Here is a 21,957-nt window from a genome sequence, read left to right as displayed (position 1 = left end):
AGTAAGGCAATGGGGTTAAGTGACTTGCCCAGGGTCACACAGCTCATAAGTGTCAAGTGTCTGAGGCCGGATTTGAACTCAGGTCCTCCTGACTCCAAGGCTGGAGCTCTATCCACTGAGCCACCTAGCTGCCCCCCTTATTGTTATTTCTGATATTGTTAAGCAAATAATTGTGTTTAAAATCTAAAAGTGTCATAATTGTGATTGGCTGGTTTATGTAAATCAAAATACGTTAATGAGAACTCAAGACCTAGAGTTGTGAGTAGAGGGAGTATATTCCTACTCAAGAGAATTGCCTCTAGAACCTTGACAGAATTTGAACACAACAGTGTGGTGATGGTCTATTTGGGAACACAGACCTGTTAGTGTGAACAGCCTGAAGTGATCACAACAACCCAGATAGTAAGTAGATGTCTACAGGTCCACGTGAGAGGTGTGAGGCCCCTACACAGCGTGGGTGGTTACACCACCTGTTACAAATGCAAAGGTCCATCTTTCTAACACTAATATTTTTTTTCTGCTTTTTGCTCATAATGTTTGCCTATTTCCTGAGTCTTTTTTATTAATTTATTTTGATTTATCAACAATCACTTCCATAAGTTTTTGAGTTTTAAATTTTTCTCCCCCTCCTTCCTCCCTGCCTCCCTCCCCAAGACAGCACGTAATCTGATATAGGCTGTATATATACACATTCCTATAAAACAGATTTTCACATGAGTGATGTTATAAGGAAGAATTAGAACCAATATGAGGAACCACCAGAAAGAGGAAACAAAACACAACAGAAGAAAAAAAATAGCAAATGTAACACTAATATTTTCAAAGTGTTGGTATATGACAAAGAGACATGGAACACCATGGCCTCCTAAAACTAAAGATGAATACCAGTAGAGGTTAAAGGTGAGGTTTAAAAAATTTTTTTTATTAGTTTTCAACATTCACTTTTATAAGATTTTGAGTACTAAATTTTCCCCTGACCCTCCTCTGTCCCCTCCCCAAGACAGCATGCAATGTAATATAGGTTATACATGTATATTTGCACATTAGTCATGTTGTGAAAGAATCGGAACAAAAGGGAAAAACCACGAGAAAGAAAAAAAAAAGAGAAAAATAGTATACTTTGATCTACATCCGTAATTCTTTCTCTGGATGCGGATAGCATTTTCCATCATAAGCCTTTTGGAATTGTTAAAGGAGAGTTTTGGGTCAGGTATGAGCAGCCTATATTGTATAACCACTTGGGATGCTGAAGAGTAACAATATAGGACATCATGAAGGAATGGTACGACAGGAAAATCAGATGGCCTGGACAATTACACGCTAGGTGGCCTTTCCTGGCATACTTTTGGGCGGATATAGATGGGTTGTGTTATATGCATTGTTGGAGGGAATGTTGAGATCGAAGATCCACATGAGTATTTGAGATTAGAGGAATTAGGCAAAGATGGGAAAAAGAGAAAAGAAAGGGAAGAGAGGAGGATCCAAAAAGAAAAGTAGTAAGGTATCTATAAGTGCTATGGGAAGGGGGCAGAGCATTTATTAAGTGCCTACTATATGCCAGGCACTTTACAAATATTTTCTCATTTGCTAGGACGGAGTCCAGCACTGAGAGACGGTAAATAGAAGGGGTAGGTTTTTTCTTTTCAGAGTCAGAGGCCAGGAGCGTTCCATAAAGCTCAGAGAAAAGCCAGGACTCAATACATTCCTTCAAAGGAACATATTTCAGCTTAAAGGAGGAGAGGCATTAGCCAAAAAGACTCAGTCTTCTAATTTCTCTAATTCATGTAATGGAGGAGAAAGAGACAAGGCCAAAAACATGAGGGAGACAGAGTCAGAGAAAGGAGAAATATAGAGACAGAAACATGGAGGACAGAGGTAGCCAAAGAGGAGACAGGGAAAGGAAAGAAGCAGAAATAGGAGTGAGAGGAAGAGACAGGAAAAGCAAAGAGGAAGGAGAGAGAGAGAGAGAGAAGAGAGAGAGAGAGAGAGAGAGAGAGAGAGAGAGAGAGAGAGAGAGAGAGAGAGAGAGAGAATGAGAGGGGGAAGAGACAGAGACACTGAGAGAGGGAGGAAGGGAGGGACAGGGAAGGAGAGAGAGAGAGAATGAGAACAAAGAGGCAGAGACACACAGATGGACAGACAGTGGTAAGAAATAAAGGAGATATGACCCTGAGCCAAGTCACTTAACCCCGATTAACTCACAAAAAAAAAAAGGAAAAGGAAAAAGAAAGAGGAGACAGAACAGACTTGGACACAGGTGAGCACAGTTAACAGAGGATGGAGGAAATAGAAGAGACAGAGCAAAGAGATACAGAAAATAGACAGATGGAGAGAAAAGAAGAGCTGGTGCAGAGAAGAGGAGGGAGGAGAAAAGTCAGAGGCTGATGGCTACAGGTAGGCGCTTTTGCTTTTGCCATGTTCCCCTTTGGCAGTCTGGTGCAGCCTGTGTAGCCCTTCTTAGGATAATGTTTTGTTGCCTACATTCATAACTGAAGGAAAGGAGCCATTTCAGTTACATGTCAGTGACACTGAAGATGTGATTCCCCCTGTTCCCCATCCAAGTTCAAAGGATGCCCTCCATCCAATGCAAACCGAGGAGCTGGAGGAGAGCAGCAGGGAGGGCCGGGAGCTGAGAGGGGAGCGCGGCAGCAGTCGCGGGACCGCAAGCTGGGGCGGCCTGGAACACAGCAGGCGCTTAAAGCCGGAGCAGCGGGAGAGGCGAACGAGGCCGGGCCACCAGGGGTCGCTGCTCCTCCCGGCGTGGGGCCTCCCCCGCCTCCTCGGGGTGGCTCCGCTGCGGGGGTGGGGGCGGCGCCGGCGCCAAAATCAAACCCGCGCCTCCGCCGCTCGGCTCCGCCTCCAGCCGCCGCTGCTCCCGCTCGGGGAGCACCTCTGCGCCGAGCCATGGTAAGCGCCGCGGGGGGGAGCGGGCCATGTGGGCAGCCCCCCCCCCGATCCCCTGCCGCGGGCCCGGCTCTGCCCCCCCGCGCCGGTGTCCCCCGCCAGCCCCTCCTCCTCCTGGGGGCAGCTCCTGCGCCCCCTCCCCGTCCTCCGCCTCCTGCTGCCCCCCTTCTCTACCCCCGCCTCTCCCTCCCGCTGCTCCTCTCGTCTCCTCCCCTTCCTCCTTCCCCTTCTCTCCTCCCTCTCTCTCCCTCCTCCCCCTCTACGCCAACTTCCCTTTCCCTCCTCTTACTTCCTTGTCTTCGTGCTTCCCCGGCTCCACCTCTTCCTCCCCGCTTTCCTCCCTCTGTCCCTCCTCCCCTTCTCTTCCACCTTCCCCTGCTTCACTTGCTCTCCCTCCTCCTTTATCTCCCACTTGTTTCCCCTCCCCCCATTCTTGCCTTCTCTTCCTCCTCCCCATCCTTTGCTCTCTCTCCTCCTCTCTCTTCTTTCTCATTTCCTTCTCTCCCTCCTCCTTCCCCCTCTTTTATCTCCCTGTTTTCTCCTTCATCTCCCACTTCTTTCTTCTTCTCCCCATTCTTGCCTCCTCTTCTTCCTCCCCATCCTTTGCTCTCTCCTCCCTCATTTCCTTCTCTCCCTCCTCCTTCCCCCTCTTTTATCTCCCTCTTCTCCCCTCCCCATTCTTGCCATCTCTTCCTCCTTCCCTTGCTCTCCCTCCTCCCTCTCTTCTCTTTCCTCCTCCTCCTGCTTCACCTGCTCTCCCTCCTCCTTCCCCTCTTCTACCTCCTTCTTTTCTCCTTCATCTCCCACTTCTTTCTTCTCCTTCCCCTTTCTCTCTCCTCCTCGTTCTCTCCTTCTCTTCTTCCTTCCCCCATCCCTTGCTCTCCCTCCTCCCTTCTCTTTTTCCTCCTCTACTTCCCCTCTATCTCCTCCCCTTCCCTTTCTCTTCCTCCTCTCCTCTCCTCTTCTTTCTTCCGTGGTCTTTCTCCCTCCCCAAAAAACCTTTGTTGGGTTGTGTTTTGTGTCATTTACTTTTCACGACAACATTTATTAGGGCATTTATTAAGTGCCTGCATTTTACATATAAGTAAACTAAGACTCAGATTGTGATTTGCTTGTGGTCACAGCTAGTAAGTGTAGAAATGCTGGATTTGAATACATTTCTCCTAACAATTTCAGGGCTTTTCCCTCTATATCAGGGCTACCTTGGGTTTTCCGCTTCCTTGCTTAACATGCTTTCTTGCTCCATTGAATACTTGCAAACTTGGAAGGAGTTAAATCATTTCAAATTCAACACAACAGACATTTATTGAAGTATTTACTAGGTGCTGTGTTCGAGGTGCGTCATTCAAAGATGAAAAGGGACATCGGGCGTCTGCCCTGGAGGAGTTTACATTCTAGTTAGTGGGTAAAATTTTTTAGCATGTAAACTCTAGGGTAGGGACTGTTTCATTCATTGTATTTCAACCCACTGTGCCTAAGCACTTAGGAAGGGCTTAATAAATGTGGTTTGATCCGAAGGGTAAAGGAATACTGTATGTTTGCATATAAATGTAATGCAGGGTTGGGTGGGATGGAGCACTGGACAGATCTGGACAAGATACTGTATTCAAGGTTGTTTTTAACCTGGGGTTCATGAACTTGCTTGGGTTTTTTTGTTTTTTGCTTTTTTTTGGTGAGGCAGTTGGGGTTAAGTGACTTGCCCAGGATCGCACAGCTAGTGAGTGTCAAGTGTCAGGACAGATTTGAATTCAGGTCCTCCTGACTCCAAGGCTAGAGCTCTATCCACTTTGACACCTAGCTCCCCCCCCCCCAGCTTGCTTATTAAAAATATTTTTATATTTCAATGCAATTGGCTTCTTTGAAACACAATTTATTTTATATATTTAAAATCATTATTCCAGAAGGGTTTCATAGGCGTCATCAGACTGCCACAGGGAGCCATAACACAAAAAAATCCTACCTTGAAATTTTTTGAGGGGAGAGAAACCACTTTCTTTTGGAGACAAGAAGATGGAGGAGGCTGAAAGGCGGAGATGATATCTGAACTTTTCTTGAAAGGCAGAGATAGAGAAATTCATCCTAAATCTCCTAGGCAGATATGTCAATTCTCACAGATGGTTTTTACTAGAAAATGGGTGGCCTTAAATGCTAGACTGAATAACTTGTATTTTATCCAGACACTGAGGATTTTTGAGCATGGATAAAGGGTTTGGTGAGACTTAAGCATTAGGAAGAATATTTTGGTAGTAGTGTGAAGGGTGAAGAAATGTCATACAACTGCTGTAATTCTGGGCCCCAAAGTCTCCTACAAATACTGTTAAAAATAATTTACAGCCAGTTGGCACAGTGTATAGAGGTCTGGCCTTGGAGTCAAGAGGACCTGAGTTCAAATCCGGCCTCAGACACTTGACACTTAGCAGCTGTGTGACCCTGGTCAAGTCACTTAACCCCGCCTCACCAAAAAAAAGGGAAAAAATAATAATTTACTCTCCCTGGCAATGTGCCTGACAAATAGTAGGTGCTTACTAAATGATCCTTGAGTTAAAGAATGGAGAACTGGGGCTGCTGCTGCCCTGGTGAAGGACCAGCAGTGGACGTGAGACTGTCAAAGAATTAGCCAGCAAGTAAAATTTACCAGTTCAAAGGGCCAAGAGAGGAATGGCATTTATTTTATTTATTTAGTAGCTTTTATGTTTTGTAAGCATTTGTGAAATATTTAAACATGCATAAAGCAAAAGTAGAGAACTCAGCCACCACTTGGTATTCTTCTACTGGGAAAGGAGTGAGAGGTGAGAGATTATTTTTCTATATTTGTTTTTTGCATATACCTAGAACAGAAACAGGATTGAGCTGCAGACTATAGTTTTCTATTAGGTACGGTGTTCTTTTCTTCTTAAGTATATAATAAGACCAACCAGTAGCTTTCCAAGCTGCTTCTCTAGCTTGCTTCCTATTCAAGAGAGCATTTTTAGAGAGAAATAGTGCCTAATGTCATAGTTAGTAGTGTCTGGCAGAGCAGCTAAATCCAGGTAGGATTTCAAACCTTATTCTGTTTCTTGTGCATTCTCACTACCCATCAAACTATTTCCAATTAACTTTGCTTGAATTTTTAAAAACCTCTGTTTGTTTAGATTGGCCATATTAACTGTGATTTGAGGCCTTTTGTTTTTATGCTGAAAATGGTCAGTATTTTAACTGAAATTATGGTGCAGTCAGTCCAGGGTACTTAAGTGTGAAGTTACTGCCGTTCCCAGATGTAATTTTAACTGATAACGGCTTCTTTGTGGTTAGACTAACCCAGCCACCTGGGTATAAATAAATTGGTGTGAATGAACCACCCTCATGCTCAAATAGACTTAAAAATATTTTTGTCATTAATTCAGGTTGATACTATCCCTCTCTTAGTAATTTGGTAGTTGTAGTACTGAGTTAACTGATTGCCCAAATCTGTCTAGCACAGGTGAAAGCTTTTCCTTGTAGGTGGGAAGAAGTCTGTTCCTCACACCTGAGCTCTTTGTAGAAGTTAGATCCAGTACTAAACTGTTTGATTGTTATCTCTGATAAAGAACACACTACAGAATGAATGGGGGTAGTTTTTCTAAAACATTTTCTCATGTTAGTGGGGGTTGGAAATATGAAATTCTATATCATCTTAGTGTATTTTTGATCTAGGCAAAGCTTACCAGATTGTGAGCTAATTACTGGCTGTTTAATTTGAAGTAGCAAGGGTTGTCATAGAAACAATTTTCGTAAAACTAGGCATATATATTTACAATTAAAGAGCAGTACAAGTTATCTCTGTAACTTTTATGCGTATCAGTCTTCTGTTGTTCTAATGCTACATAGAATTGTTCCTAAGCATTCTTTTAATCTGTGATAGAACATTGTTTATTAGAGCCCCTGATTTTATAAAAAGATGAAACCACCTTTAAAAGAAATTATCCAGGTGACACGTGCCCCTTCGTATCTTAATCTTCAGCCATATTTGCCTCTATTTCTGTTTTGCAGAGAATACTTTTCCACTCACAAGTAATGGATTGGCCATTTTGAGAGATTTTTAATGAAGGTTACTCACCTGATATCCTTTTATATTGATCATTTAATATCAGAAAAGGCTATAATTGTTGCCTTCATTTCCTTTCTTCTCACTCACTTCTCACCTTTTGTTAATCTAGCTTCTGACCTCATCACTGAAACTGTTCTCTCCAAAGTTATCAGTGCTATTTTAATTGCCAGCCTGGAATGCAATCTACCTCCTGACAGAGGTGACAGACTTAATATTCAGAATGAGACATAGATTTTTTTTGGACCTGGCTAATCAGAGAATATGTTTAATTACCAGTGTTTGTTAAAGTGGTTGTGTTTTTCTTTTTCTTTTTTCAAGTTGGGCGTTAGGAGGGAGAGAACTAAATGCTTGTTAAATGGAGGGAAAAGTTGATTTTTTTTAAAATAAATTTTTTAAAATTGCCAATCTGATAGCTTTTTCTCATTCCTCATTCTTGATTGCTTTTCAGGAGTTGACAGTGTTTCTTCTTCTGGACATTCTTTTTTCTCTGAGTTTTTGTTACACTGTCTGGCTTTTGCTTCTCCTACCTATCTGGCTGTGTCTTCTCACTTTCCTTTGCTGTTCCTCATCCATATAATGCCTCCTAATTATGGGTCTTCCCAAAGGCTTCATTTTGGGCCTCTTCTCTTTACTCTCTCACTTGGTGACCTCATCAGCTTCCACAAGTTATCACCTCTATGCAGATCACTCCCAGATTGATCGTCCAGCTCTCAAGGTCTTGTCCCCCATCACCAAATTCCTAGACATTGAAACTGAAAGGTCACATATGCTTCTCAAATTAGGCATGACTAAAACAGAAATCATTATTTATCCCCTCCAAACCCATCCCTCTTCTGAACTTCCTTATTGCTGTTGAGGGAACTGTTATCCTTCTAGACTCCTCATCTCACATATCCAAATCAGCTGCCAAATCTTGTTGTTTCTACTTTCATATCTTCCCAGTTTTGTAATTCCAGCTCTTCTCACCATTCATCAAGACTGCTGTAATACACAGAAAAAAGACTGCTATAATAGTATTCTGTTTGACTACCCTTCTGCAGTCCATCTTCTGTACAACTGCCAAAATGATTTTCTTTTTAGATTTTTTTAATGTATTTTGTTTTTTTATATTACTGTGATTTCTCCCCAGCATCCCTTCTCTTCCAGAGAGCCATTCCATATGTCCTAAAGTAATGTTTTTTAAAACTAAAAATAAAAGGGAAGATGGAAAAGAATTCAGCAAAGCTGATCAATACATTGAAAATAATCTGAAAATATAGTCAATGTACCATATTTATGGACCTCCTATCTTTGCAAAGGATTAGATGGAGGTATCTTCTCATATTTCTTCTTTGGAGCCTACTTCTTTGTAATTTTGCAACATTTACTTTTGATTTTTTTTTTTGTGGTTCTTTTCCATTCACGTTGTTATAATTATTGTGCATATTGTTTTCTTGGTTCTGCTTACTTAGCTCTGCATTTGTTCTTATAGATCTTTCCATGCTTCCTCTGTAATGATCATATTCATCATTTCTCATTCCATTACATTTATATGCCACAATGTGTTTAACAATTCTCCAACCAATGTACATCTACTTTGCCTCCAAATCTCTGCTCTCACAAAAAGTGCTGTTATAAATATTTTGGGAAATATGGACACTTTCTTCTTATTAATGGCTTCCTTGGGGTTTAAGCCTTATAGTGGAATCTCTTAGTTTAAGGGAATAGGTAGTTATTAATTTTATTTCCATGATTCCAAATTGCTTCTCAAAGTGATTGTACTGATTCACAACTCCACCAACAATGTACTAGTATACCAGGGTGTAGGGTTTGTTCAGGGAAGACTAGTACCTCCGTTGTTAAGGCTGCTGAGCCCTTTTCAGAGCTGCTTTCCATCCTTGGTGTCCACCTGTTCCGCTTAACTCTCACCTATGACTCCAAGAAGCTGTAGCATACACAGTGGCCACACCCTGGTAAACCATTTCAGCAGATGGGCTAAACCAGTTGAAGGTAGCCAAGTGTTGTCAAACCTGTTGGTGAATTGGGGGATGTCTACCCCACACACATGGAGACTTCCCTTAGGGGAATGGGTAGATGAGAACAATTTCTTCCAGTGGCTGTGAAGGCAGCTAAGGTAGGCACTGTGGAGTGCTTAGAGTTTGGTTAGACATCGAAGATGCCGAAGTCACCCACTGCACCTTGAGCCATCACCAGTTGTGTTAATTCTGTCCTGCCACTGGACTGTGATGACTCTGGAGGAAACAGTGAGGGCAACAACTTTGTGCAACTCTGCCTCACTTAAATCCCATATATGCACAAATCAAAGGACATCATCCATATGTTTTACCACTCTACCTATCTCTAAGTCCTGTGGTGATAGGCAAGTGATGAAGCAGCAAGTGCGGATATAATGGCAGCTGTAGTCACAATCCTGTACACAGGTGGCCTAGGCCATAGAGTCATTTCTTACTGGAAGCAGCAGTGGGATTTGGCAGCCCCCTGGGTGTCTGAGCAGCCTTTTAAGGACCACATTGCTCACCTCCTGGTGTGAGGAAGGGGCTAGAAAAGGTGCCCTAAATATTGTCTGCTTTATCCAACCGTGGCCTGATAGTAAATGCAGCAGGTGGGGAATTCCGCTCTGTCATTGAAACACACAAAAAAATGTACAAAAATGTCTACAAAGGTGATTCCATTCATCACTGGCATATGGAATGTGAGCACACTTACAGACAACACAAAATCCAGTAGACCTGAAAGATGAACAGCTCTTGTTGCAAGAGAACTGAGTAGGTATCACATCCAAATAGTAGCCTTGAGTGAAACAAGGCTGGCAAATGAAGGTCAACTTACTGAAGCTGGAACTGGATACGTGTTTTTCTGGAGTGGCCACAGTGAAGGAGAGTGCCGTGAAGCTGATGTAGATTTTGCAATCAAAACTAATCTAATCAACAAACTTGTATACCTACCAAAAGGAGTGAACCACATGCTCATGACAATGTGATTGCTACTTGCAGGGAAAACTGCATACCACCATCATCAGTGCCTGTGTTCCCACCATGATGAACCCTGATGAGGTTAAAGAAAATTTTATGAAGACCTGGAGACTTTTATCATCACTGTACCAAAAGAGGACAAGCTTATCATTCTGGGTGACTTTAATGCTAGAGTAGACTCAGACTACCAGACTTGGCCGGGAGTTCTAGGGAGAAATGGAGTTGGATACAGTAACAGTAATGGTCACTTACTACTGAAGACTTGTGCATCTCATGACCTTATCACCAACATTGTCTTCCTTTTACCTAAACTCAATAAAACTTCATGGATGCACCCTTGCAGCAAACATTGGCATTTAATCGACTATTGATTATAAGGAGAAGAGACAGACAGGATGTGAGAGTGATGGAGGCAATATGTGGCGCAGAGTGCTGGACTGATCATATATAGACTTATCTTTTCCAAGCTAAATATTCACATTCAATAAAAGCAGCGTCCCCAAGGGAAAAATGACTACCAGAAGAATTAATGTCAACAGATTAGAGCTCTTCTCTAAGGGGGAATGAGTTGTTGCTGAGTTGGAAAGAAAGTTGAGCCAACACACAATTGGCAACAGTGGAGCGGAAAAGGAGTGATCAGCTCTCAGAGATTTGGTGTACAGCACTGTATTTGCTCATTTGGGTCAGAACACTCACAAACATCAAGACTGGTTTGATGAAAATGATGGGGAAATTCAGAAGCTGCTAAATGAAAAATGAGAACTCCACAGGGTTTACCAGCAGAATAGTTCATCCATCTCTAAGAAGGCAGCGTTTAATTCCATCAAAAGTAAAAGTACAAGCAAAGTTTAGAGAGATGGGAGATTTTTGGCTCAGTAAGAAGGCAGATGAAATTGTATGCTGATAGTAACAATCCAAAGCTTTTTTATGATGCCCTGAAGGCTATTTATGGGCCAAAGACCTATGGTGCATCTCAACTGCTCAGTGCTGATGGAGCTACATTGATTAGTGATAAGGATATGATCCTAGAGAGATTGGCTGAACACTTCTATAATGTTCTCAACAGACCATCATCAAACAATGCTGAAGCCATTGACTGTTTACTGAAGGTTGAAGTCAGTCTGTCCCTAGCTGAAGTTCCAGCTGAAGAAGAGGTTTTGAATGCCATTAGGCTCCTTTCTTGTGGCAAAACAACTGGTGCTGATTCTATTTCAGCTGAGATTTATAAGGTAGAGGGTTCATTGCTCATACAAAAGCTGACCGAAATTTTCCAGGTTACATGGCAAGAGGAGGTTATGCCCCAGGAGTTCAAGGATGCCTCCATTGTCCATCTCAATAAAAGTAAAGGAAATAGTCTGTCCTGTGACAATCACAGGGGATCTCTCTCTTAGGCATTGCTGGCAAGATTCTTGCCAGAGTCCTTACTAGGCTGGTTCTTCACCTGGAAGATGGTCATCTACCTGAGAGCCAGTATGGCTTCAGAAAGGACTGAGAAATGGTTGATATGGTGTTTGCTGCCAGGCAACTGCAGGAGAAATGCCAGGAGCAGAACAGAGTACTGTATTTGTAGATCTGTCTAAGGCCTTTGATACTGTTAGTTGTAAGAGCTTATGGAAAATTATGTCAAAATTTGGTTACCTGGAGAAGTTCATCAGCATTGTACATCAGTTTCATGACAGCATCCTTGCCTGGGTTCTGGATAATGCACAGTGCTCTTGTGCTTTCTCAGTCACTGATGGAGTGAAACAAGGCTGTGTGCTTGCACCCATGCTTTTTAGCATGATATTTTCAGCCATATTGTTAAAAGCTTTCAATGAGGATGAACATGGTGTCAAGGTCAGCCACCACACTGATGGTAAATTCTTCAATTTCAAAAGATTGCAAGTCAAGACCAAAGTGGAAAGAGTGTTGGTGTATGATTTTCTGTTTTCAGATGATTGTGCCTCTGAAGCCGAGATGCCACAAAGTATGGCTGAGTTCTCTGCTGCTTGTGCTAATTTTGGCCTAACAACACCAAGAAAACACAGGTGCTCCATCAGCCACCACCACACCATCCACATGTGGAACCATCAGTTTCAACAAATGGAGAAGTTTTGAATGCTGTGGATAAGTTCACTTACCTTGTAGTGTACTTTCCAAGAATGTACACATTGATAATGAAGTCAATGCACACATTGCCAGAGCTAGGTCAGTGTTTGGGAGGCTCCAAAGGAAAGTGTGGGAGAGAAGAGGTATTAGACTGACTACCAGACTGAAGGTTTATGGAGCCGCTCCGCTGATCTCATTGTTGTATGCCTGTAAAACCTGGGCAGTGTACTAGCACCATGCCAGGAAACTGAATTGCTTCATTTGAATTGTCCTAGGAAGATTCTGAAGATCACCTGACAGAATAAGATACCAGACACTGAGGTCCTTTCTCGAAGTAAACTTCCAAGCATTCAAACTCTGCTTCAGAGAGCACAACTCTAATGGGCTGGCCACGTTGTTCAAATGCAAAATGTGCACTTGCCAAAAAGACCAATTTATGGAGAACTCACACAGGGCAAGCGTTCACATGTTGGTCAGAAGAAGTTATACAAGGACACTCTCAAGGTCTGTATTAAGAACTTTGGAATTGATTGTGTGACATGAGATACACTGGCACAGGACCACTCACTGGCACAGGACCACTCAATGTGGCATGCCTACATCAGAGATATGCAAACTTAGAGAATCCACCCCATAGCAACTATTTGTGCTCGACCTGTGGTAGAATGTTCCGAGCTAGTATTGGTCTGATCAGCCACAGTTAGACACACTGTAACTTGACTGTAACATAGTGATGGCATGTTGGTCCTCTTCGAGAATGAAGGACAACAACCAGGCAACCAACCAGTATACCTGTCTTCCCGTAACCCATCCAATGTTAACTATTCCCATCTTTTGTCATTGTTGCCAATTTTGCAGGGTGAGAAGTGACATCTTGGAGATGGTGTGATTTGCATTTCTTGATTTGCAGCTTTCTTTCATATAGTTGTTAATAGTTTGTAATTCTTATGAGAACTATTTTTTCATATCTTTTGATCACACATCTATTAGGGAATGGTTTTTGGTTTCCTGTTGTGTGTGTGTGTGTGTGTGTGTGTGTGTGTGTTTGTTTTGATAGATTAATCCTCAATTATTTTATAGGTAATTGGAATCATATTTACCTTTCTATTATTGCCTCTTGGCTTTTATTATATAAAAATGCTGATTTTTTTAGGATTTTTTTTTAGCCTGTAACTTTCCTAAAGCTATTAATTATCTGAATTAATATCTTTGTTAATTCCCTAGGTTTTTTTTGGTGGGGGGGGCTAGGCAATGGGGTTAAGTGAAATGACTTCACACAGTAAGTGTCAAGTGTCTGAGGCCGGATTTGAACTCACATCCTCCTGACTCCAGGGTGGGTGCGCTATCCACAGGGTCACCTAGCTGCCCTCCTCCCTAGGGTTTTAAAGTAAATTACCATATCATCAGTAAATGGGGATAATTTCAACTCCTCTTTTAATCTGTCTCTACACATTTAATTTCTTTCTCTTATTGCTATTGCTAACATTTCCAGAACTGTATCAAATAGTAATGGGAAGAGTGGACACCCTTACTTTGCTATTGTATTTATTAGGAAAGGTTCTAGTTGTATCCTCATTTTATATGGATTTTTTTTTGTTTGTTTTAGATGCTTTTTATGATATTAAAAAAATTCTTTCCATGCCTAGGATTTTTTCGTTAGTACAAATGAATGTTGTAACTTGTCAAAAAGCTTTTCCTACATCTGTTGAGATAATCATGTAGTTTTTGATGCTTTGTTTTTAATATGACTAATAATGTTGATTATTTTCCTAATGTTGAATCATCCTTGCATCCTTGGTGTAAATCCAACTTGATCATAATGGATCATTTCTTGGTTAAGTTGCTGTGTTTTGCTTGACAGAATTTTATTTTAAAATGTATTAAATCAGATATTCATTAATGACATTGGTTTATAGCCCTGTGTTTTATCCTTCCCTGGGTTAAGTATTAGAACTAACTTGTTCATAAAAGGACTATAGTAGAGTGCTTTCTTAATTTTTGAGGATAATTTGTGGAGCATAGTTGCTAATTAAACTTTAAAAGTTTGATATACTTCTCAGGACCAGAATTTTTTTGCTTTAGTTCTTTTATAATTAGTTCTGTTTCCTTTTTAAAATTAGATTATTTAAGATCTCTGTTTGGTCTTCTGTTAGTTTGCCTTTCTTTTATGTTCTCAGTTTTGTTAGCATATGGTTGTGCATAATAGGTTCTGATCATTCTTTTTGTTTCTTCTGATTTATTGTGATTTTACAATCAAAATAATTTTCATTAAATTTCATTAATTTTCATTTTAAAAAAATGTCACTTCCCTATTCCCTAAATTCCATTGACTCCCTGTTGCCTTGTAGATTAAACATAAATTCTTGCTTGGCGTTTAAGGCCTCTCACAACCTGCTTCCAACCAACCTTTCTATCCTTATTACATGAGGATGCATGATGATGGTGGAGTAGAATCTAATAAGTTCATCTGGTAGAAATGGCTGGATCGTGAGCCCTCTTTAAAGGGAAATGGAGGCTTTGGGAGAAGTTTTTTGCTCTGCCGTCCAGAGCTATACCCAGAAGTAACATTTGCCTCTCAAAAAAAAAAAAAAAGAATTACCTTGTATTTATTTTATATCTGTTTTGTATCTATGTACATATTGTCTCGCCTGATAGAATATAACCTCCTTGAATGCAGTGCCTGGCACTTAGGATGCCCTAAATAAATCTTGTTAATATTTATTTAGTGACTGTATTTATCTGCATATTCTTAATTATAATGCTTTAATACATCAAACTTATTTTTCCTTAAGTGTTAACACTCCTTTCACTGATGCAAATCATAATATCTCAGTGTCTTAATAGTTGGTCTCCAAGAGTTACTGTGGCCATGTGATAGGACCACTTCCTACAAGGCATTTCTCCCCCAACATAGGTTAGGCTACTTTTTCCCTGAAAATCAATTAAGCTGTTTCTAGGACTCAGTTGGTCCAGGAGCCAAGGCTCAAGCCTATGTCTTTCTTATTATGCTTCCTGGTAGCCTTTGGCCATATTGACGTGACTGTCTAATTACCTAAGGGCATAAAAAGGCCCATCTATGTGTAATTGAATCCCTTCAGACTTGGTGGATGCTCAAGACTTTGAGATTCTGGCTTGCTAATGGTATGTTTCCAAGTGGAGATGAGGAGAGCTTTGTCTGCCCTTGGCAGGTATTGCAGTATCCTTTTTGAATATCCATTCTAGGCTCTGCCTAATCTGCTTTTATTAACTGTTGAATGACCTTTCGGTGTCTCAGTTAATTCCAGCCTCAAACCTAAATCAACTAGCCTGAGTCAGGCCTGCCCCTAAAAAGCATAAAACTTATTTATTTATTTCCTTCCTTCCTTTCTTCTTCCCTCCCTCCCTCCTTCTCGTCCTCCTGATTACAGGTATATACCATCATACCTGGCAATTGTAAACATTTTATCATCTTGTTTATGACTCTTTCTTAAAACTGATGGCCCCTGTATGACAGATCTGTTGCCTACTAATGTTTTCTAACAATAAATGATATTTATTAATAATACCAAACCAAAAAAATGTAGATGATTGGCCTTGAAGTTAATTTTTCTGATCCCTATAATCAGTCAACAGGCATTTATTACCTGCCCACTGTATGCCAGATCCCATGTTAAGCACTGGTGATACAAAGACAAGATAATGTTCTGAAGGAGCTTATTCTTAAATGTGGGAGGCAAGATATGTACATATATATTATATACAAGATGAATATAAGGGTTTTTGGAAAAGACTTTGATGCAGAAGTGGTACTTGAGGTGAGTCTTTTTTTCTTTCTTTTTTAAAAATTTATTTATTTTTAGTTTTCAACATTTGCTTTTACAAGATTCTCAGTTCTAAAATTTCCCCCTCCCTCCTCTCCCCTCTCCCCAAGACAGCATGTAATCTGTTATAGGCTATACATGTACAATCATATTTCCACATTAGTCATGTGGACTAATTGTAAAGAAGAATCAGAACTAAAGGGAAAAACCACAAGAAAGAAAAAAAAAGAGAAAATAGTGTGCTTTGATATGCATCCAGACTCCTTAGTTCTTTCTTTGGATGTGCATAGCATTTTCCATCATGAGTCTTTTGCAATTGTCTTAGATCATATTGCATTGCTGAGAGGAGCTAAGTCTATCAAAGCTGATTATCACACAGTGTTGCTGTTACTGTGTACGTTCTCCTGGTTCTGCTCACTTCGCACAGCATCAGTTCATTCAAGTCTTTCTAGGTTTTTCTGAAATCTGTCCGCACATCAGTTTTTTATAGCACGATAGTATTCTGTTACATTTATGTACCACAGTTTGTTCAGCCATTCCCCAATTAATGGGCATCTCTTCAATTGCCAGTTCTTTGCCATTGAGGTGAGTCTTGCATGAATGTAGAGATTCCGAGAGGGAGAGGTGAGGGAGGAATACATTCTAGACCTTGCCCTTGCAAAGGCACAAAGAAGAGAGAGCATTCTGAGGGTGGAATAGGGAGTAGGCCAATATGATGAGGCCATCCTTGGCAGTATAGGAAGAAGAGTAATGTGTGGGAAAAAGATTGGAAAGGTAAGAAGGGGCCAGGTTGTGATGGGCTTTAAGTGCCAAGCAAAGGAGTTTATGTTTAGTCATGGAGGTAATGATGTTAAGGAGGAATAAAGAAAGGAGTAGTTAACATCCAGACAAGGATTTCTTTAGCAATGCATGCGATTGCAGAAGTAAATTGGGACTAAGGCTCAGGGTAGCCAAAGATCTTGACCATTGATTTCTACACAGTGAATATACAATTTAGAGGAAGGGAAAAACAGGAGTATAGTGACATCATTTCAGTTGAATGCTTTTTCAGATAATCTTATATAGAAAATCATTCATCTTATCATTTTTGCTATTTTATGCCAATCACATCTAAACCCAGTATAGAGTAATCCAGTGTGGAGTAATTACATTTAATAAAATAATAATAGTTAACGTTTGTATAGTGCTTACTAAAGGCCAGGCCCTATGCTAAGCACTTTATAACCATGTGATCCTCACAACAATACTGAGAGTTGGGTGCTATTATTATTATCATCCCTTTTACCAGTTAGGAAACTGAAGTAAACAGAGGTGCAGTAACTTGTTTAATGTCACACAGGTTTTTGCATTGGGCTCTAATTTACCACAATTATCCTAATAGGAGTAGGTATCTCACTGTAAATGGGACCACATTATGATTTAGTTTCAGAACAAAATTTCAACAAAATCAAATTTGGATTTATAATCACTAATGGTAACATTTAAATCTTAGTTTTCTCAAGGGCCATCAGCTGCCAGCATTTCAAATTTCAGGGCTCACTGTTTTCAATTAGCTAATGTTCAGAGAGAGAGAAAAAAAATTTTTTTTTTGGTGGTGACATTTCCAGCTTCCCATAACTTTTCTTTCTTTTACTTTAAAATCATGCAGTGAATCAAATCAGTTCCTTTTGGGGTTAACCTAACCCTACCCAACTTAATTCCTCTAAGTCTTTATTTCCCAATCGTATCCAGACTATCTCTAATCTTCACTGATTTTTTCCTTTAAAATTTAGCATAAGTTTTTATTATACAAAACCAATTAATTGCATGACTGTTGCCATAGGGGTTCTTAAAAGCTTATAAATACATGGTCTATTCCAATACTTTTTGGTGATTTTGATTCTACTTTCCTAAACAATTAAGTTCTATTATATCATTCATAGAACAAATATAGTGGTAACACTATAAACATTCTTTCTGATTAAATTTTATTTACTTTTAAGCTGTTCTGTGATTTAAATAAGCTTCTTCCTTTTCAGAGTCAAGAGAAACCTTAGAATAGGTAGTTCTTAAATTTAAACTGTAAACCACATTTTTTTCTCTAGTGAAATCACCTTTCTTCCTTGCACTAAAACAATAAAGCTCTCATTCTTCAGGGAAAGAGTGATAAAAGATCTAAGGACTGTTTCCATGTAACTTTCACAGAGTTTTATTCTTATAAAACAGATTCTATAGAATGTGCCTCAAAACATTTATAGAAACATTTAAACCATATTTTGGAAATTCACAGTAGAGAAATTTTAGTCACAAATTTAGTCTCTAATTAGTTTACAACGTCATAAACTCTTGCAGACTAGGAACAAAGATTCCCTTCCTTCTTATTTGTGTCTCTTGTCTGTCTTCCAAAAATGGAGAGAAACAAATTAGGACCAGGTGTCTGGGTAGCCAAGGACCTTGACCATTGGTTTCTACACAGCTAATATACAATTGGGAGGTAGTAGGAAACAGGAAAAATGGGATTATAAGGATTGAGACATCTGGCTTCTGGTTGGTGAAGGGGACTGGTTTCACTAAGGTGAAAGGAAGAGGGATGTTTTATGATGTTCCTTAAGTCAGGTGACCTTATGCCCTGAAGGGGGTGTAACTGTGACTTCTCCAGAATCAGGCCACTTATAAACCGCTGAAACTTCGAATCACAGAATGATGGATAATGGCAAAATGGAGTCATTAATACTATTTTTTAATGTAACAGTAGTGAGCCCCTGAAATTTGAATGGGAGGAGGATAGTGACATGGTCAGACCTGTACTACAGAAAATTACTTGGCTGGATTGTGAAGAATGGATTTGGTATGAAGAGAGGTTTGAGATAGACCAAATAGGAAGTTATTAGGATAGCAACCAATTGGCTGAAATTTGGGTATGTCAAAGCAACTCAGTATAGGGCTTTCCATCTGTTACAATAGAGAAAGAATGAAGGTCTGTGCCAGGGAAATTAAAAACCTGGCCATGAGATATTTGAAGTAAAACATCATAGGGGTGATTTTTTTTCCTTAACTTTTTTCTCCTCTGAGGAATATGCCTATTTCCTTTTTTAAAACAATACAAACCATGCTATGGACATACTTATGTTAATAGACATAGCAGAGCATTATACATCACATATTTGAAATTTGTTATATAAAGGCTTAAATATTAGGTTCACTGAATAAATACTTATATTGAATCCAATCAATTGGCATGTTAGTATTTTTTGTGTATCTGCTGCAAATATTGGTCTTAAAAAGATGAGTCCATAGCAGACTAGCTCTGTCTTTTGGACATCTGGAACTGGATGTCCTGTACACATCTTAAGCTCAACGTCCAGAACTGAACTCATTATCTTTGCCCACCAGTTCCCCCATTTCTTAATTTTCCTGTTATTTTTGAGAATACCCATCCTCCTAGTTATCCAGGCCTGAAACCTAAATGCCACCTTCCACTCTTCTCACTCCCTGTATCCAATCTGTTACCAAGTCCTGTTGATTTTACCTTTGCACCGTCTCTAGAACACATCAGCTTTTCTCTTCTGACACTGCCACCACCCTGATACAGGCCTTCATGACTAGATTATGGCAGCAACCTGCTCTACCTTCCCCAAGCCTCTCCTCATTCTAGTCCATCTTCCTTTAAGCTACCAAAGTGATCTTCCTAAAGTACAGGACCTGACCATATCGTCTCCCTACTGAATGAAGTCCAATGGCTCCCTCCTCCAGGGTCAAATATAAAATCCTCTGTTTGGTATTCAAAACCCTTCATAACCACATGTGGCCCTCTAGGGATTTATTTGGATTCATTTAGAGGGCTGTACTTCAAGACCTAAAAGGCCATATGTAGCCTCTAGGCCATAGGTTCCTCACTCCTGCTCTGGTGTCTTTGCTGCTCCTGACTCTCGGCATTTTCACTGGCCGTCCTCCATGCCGAAATTGAATTCTCTCGTTCCTGACTTCCCTGGATTGTAGATAAAGTCCCACTTTCCACAGGAAGCCTTTTCTAATCCCTCTTAATTCTGGTGCCTTCTCTCTATTGATTATTTCCTATTTATCGTGTATACATCATGTTTGTGCATCGTTGTTTGCATGTCCTCTCCGCTAGTAGACTGTGAGATCCTTGAGAGCAGGGACTGTCTTTTGCCTTTCTCTGTATCTATCCCTCTGTGTTTAGCTCAGCGCCTGGCACATACAGGCATTTATCAATTAAATGTTCCTTGACTAACTGATTCTGAAGGTCACCAATCTTGACCATAACTGACAAGGAGAGGGATGTTCTATATACGTATTAGTATATATACATATGAGAATGTGTAAAATTTCAGAATAGGCTACTTGCCAGGTTGTTTTAAAATGAAATGTGTGTTCTTTCTTTAGTCGAAGAAAAAAGGATTGAGTGCAGAAGAGAAGAGAACTCGTATGATGGAGATCTTTTTTGAGACGGTAAGTATATTTTCTTCACATTTTCAATAGATTTTCTGTTGGCAAGATATGAGGTGAGGTAGAGAGAGGGGGAGTGGCATAGTCCATGAGAGGGCTGACTTTGTAGTCAGGAACACATGAGTCCCTATCATGTCTTCTTACACATTCTCGCTATGACCAGGTACAAGCTGCCTGGCCTCCCAGGGCTCCAGGCTGTTCTCCCACACTGGGAGTTCTTTAGACAATCATAGGTCTGGACTCTCTGTCAAGGGCTCCTCTCCCAAAAGGAGATGAATTATTAGCAATAATTCAGGCAATTATTGATAATGTTAAGAATAGATTTTTATATAGGGTCATCAAAGATTTAGAGCTAGAAGGGACTTCAAAGGTTTTAAGTTTACAGGTGAGTGTGCTTAGGCCCAGAGAGGTTAAATGACTTCCCAAGGTCATATAGGTAAGGAAGGAGCCAAGTCTTTCAGACTAAACTGGCCAGCTTCCTGAGTAGCAGGTGCCATTTGGCAAATTTTTGTGCTTTCTCTGAGCCTTGTTTTCTTCTTGATGTGATCCATTCAAATTATGTCTTCTCGTTAGTAGAAAATGAAATCTCAGTCCATCAAAAAATTATACCGTCTGTGCAAATCAGAGAACACTATGAAGCTTCTGTTTTCAAATGTCTGGTAATATTTGGGGGGAAAAATGACAAATAATTTAGTACAATTGAAAAACCTTTTTTGTTTTTATTTATTTGAAGTTTTGTGATTAGACAATATATACTTATTTGACATTTTTAACTTGACCAGCATTCTTTAAGTATAGCTCAGTATTCCTAAAAGTTCTTGGTGATTAGAGAGAGATTATGCTAATTTCCTTAAGTAACCATTACTTATTCTCTCACTTCATATGTGTAATGATCCTCCTATATGGTCTTGGACCAAATAAAATGGTGATGGTCCTTGACCATCTTTGAAAGGGCAAAAGGGAAAGAAAAATCCAGATTATATCATCCATCTGTATGAAGTATATAGATTTTTTTTTTTTGCCTTTTAGTGAAGCAATTGGGGTTAAGTGAATTGCCCAGGGTCACACAGCTAGTAAGTGCCATGCGTCTGAGGTTGGATTTGAACTCAAGTCCTCTTGACTCCAAAGCTGGAGCTCTATCTACTGCGCCACCTAGCTGCCCCAATATATAGATATTCTTAAAAATCTTTTGACCTCTCAGAAATTTGCTCAACCTAGGTATTCGTCTCTAGCCCCAGTGAAGCAACGTGATGCTTTAGAAAGAAGCTGGAGCCTTCCTTGATCTCCCCATAATGCTATTCTCTTCTCTCCAGAGTATTTCCAGTTTACTCTGTATATGTCTTGTTTGTACATAGTCATTTGTTGTTTCCTCCATTAGAATGTGAGCTCCTTGAGGACAGGGCACTGTCTTTGCCCTTTTTTGCATCCCATGCACAGTACCTAACACATAGTAAGCACCTAATTAATGCTTACTGATTTAACTTGGATTCAACTTCTTGTTTTGCTATTTATTGCCCTGTAACTTTGGCCAAATCTTCTGTTGGCCTATTTCTGCATCTTTAAAATGAGGGGAATGGCACAGTGGATAGAGCTCTGGCCTTGGAGTCAGGAGGACGTGAGTTCAAATACGGCCTTAGACGCGTGACACTTATTAGCTGTGTGACCCTGGGCAAGTCACTTA

General features: G+C 40.3%; 1 protein-coding gene across 10 annotated transcripts in view; it reads left to right on the top strand.

Moving 5' to 3' along the window:
• Positions 1–2,777: 2,777 nt before the first annotated feature.
• MND1 (meiotic nuclear divisions 1) overlaps positions 2,778–21,957 on the top strand; it is a 209,329-nt gene continuing 190,149 nt past the window's right edge. For 5 of the 10 annotated variants that reach the window (XM_078149051.1, XM_020994116.2, XM_020994115.2 and 2 more), the window contains exons 1-2: positions 15,759–15,824; positions 20,214–20,279. In XM_078149051.1, coding sequence (XP_078005177.1) covers positions 15,774–15,824; positions 20,214–20,279 — 117 coding nt within the window. In that variant the 5' untranslated portion in view covers positions 15,759–15,773. Of the gene's footprint in view, positions 2,908–12,707; positions 12,885–15,727; positions 15,825–16,573; positions 16,578–20,213; positions 20,280–21,957 lie in introns of those variants that run through there. The other 5 variants (XM_078149052.1, XM_078149048.1, XM_078149047.1 and 2 more) reach the window with 5 other exon arrangements.

Source organism: Phascolarctos cinereus, unplaced genomic scaffold (assembly GCF_003287225.1).
Source record: "Phascolarctos cinereus isolate Bilbo 61053 unplaced genomic scaffold, phaCin_HiC Scaffold_9;HRSCAF=440, whole genome shotgun sequence".
NCBI lineage: Eukaryota > Metazoa > Chordata > Mammalia > Diprotodontia > Phascolarctidae > Phascolarctos > Phascolarctos cinereus.
The sequence above is the reverse complement of the archived record's forward strand: the minus strand, read 5'-3'. Positions and strand labels throughout refer to the sequence as shown.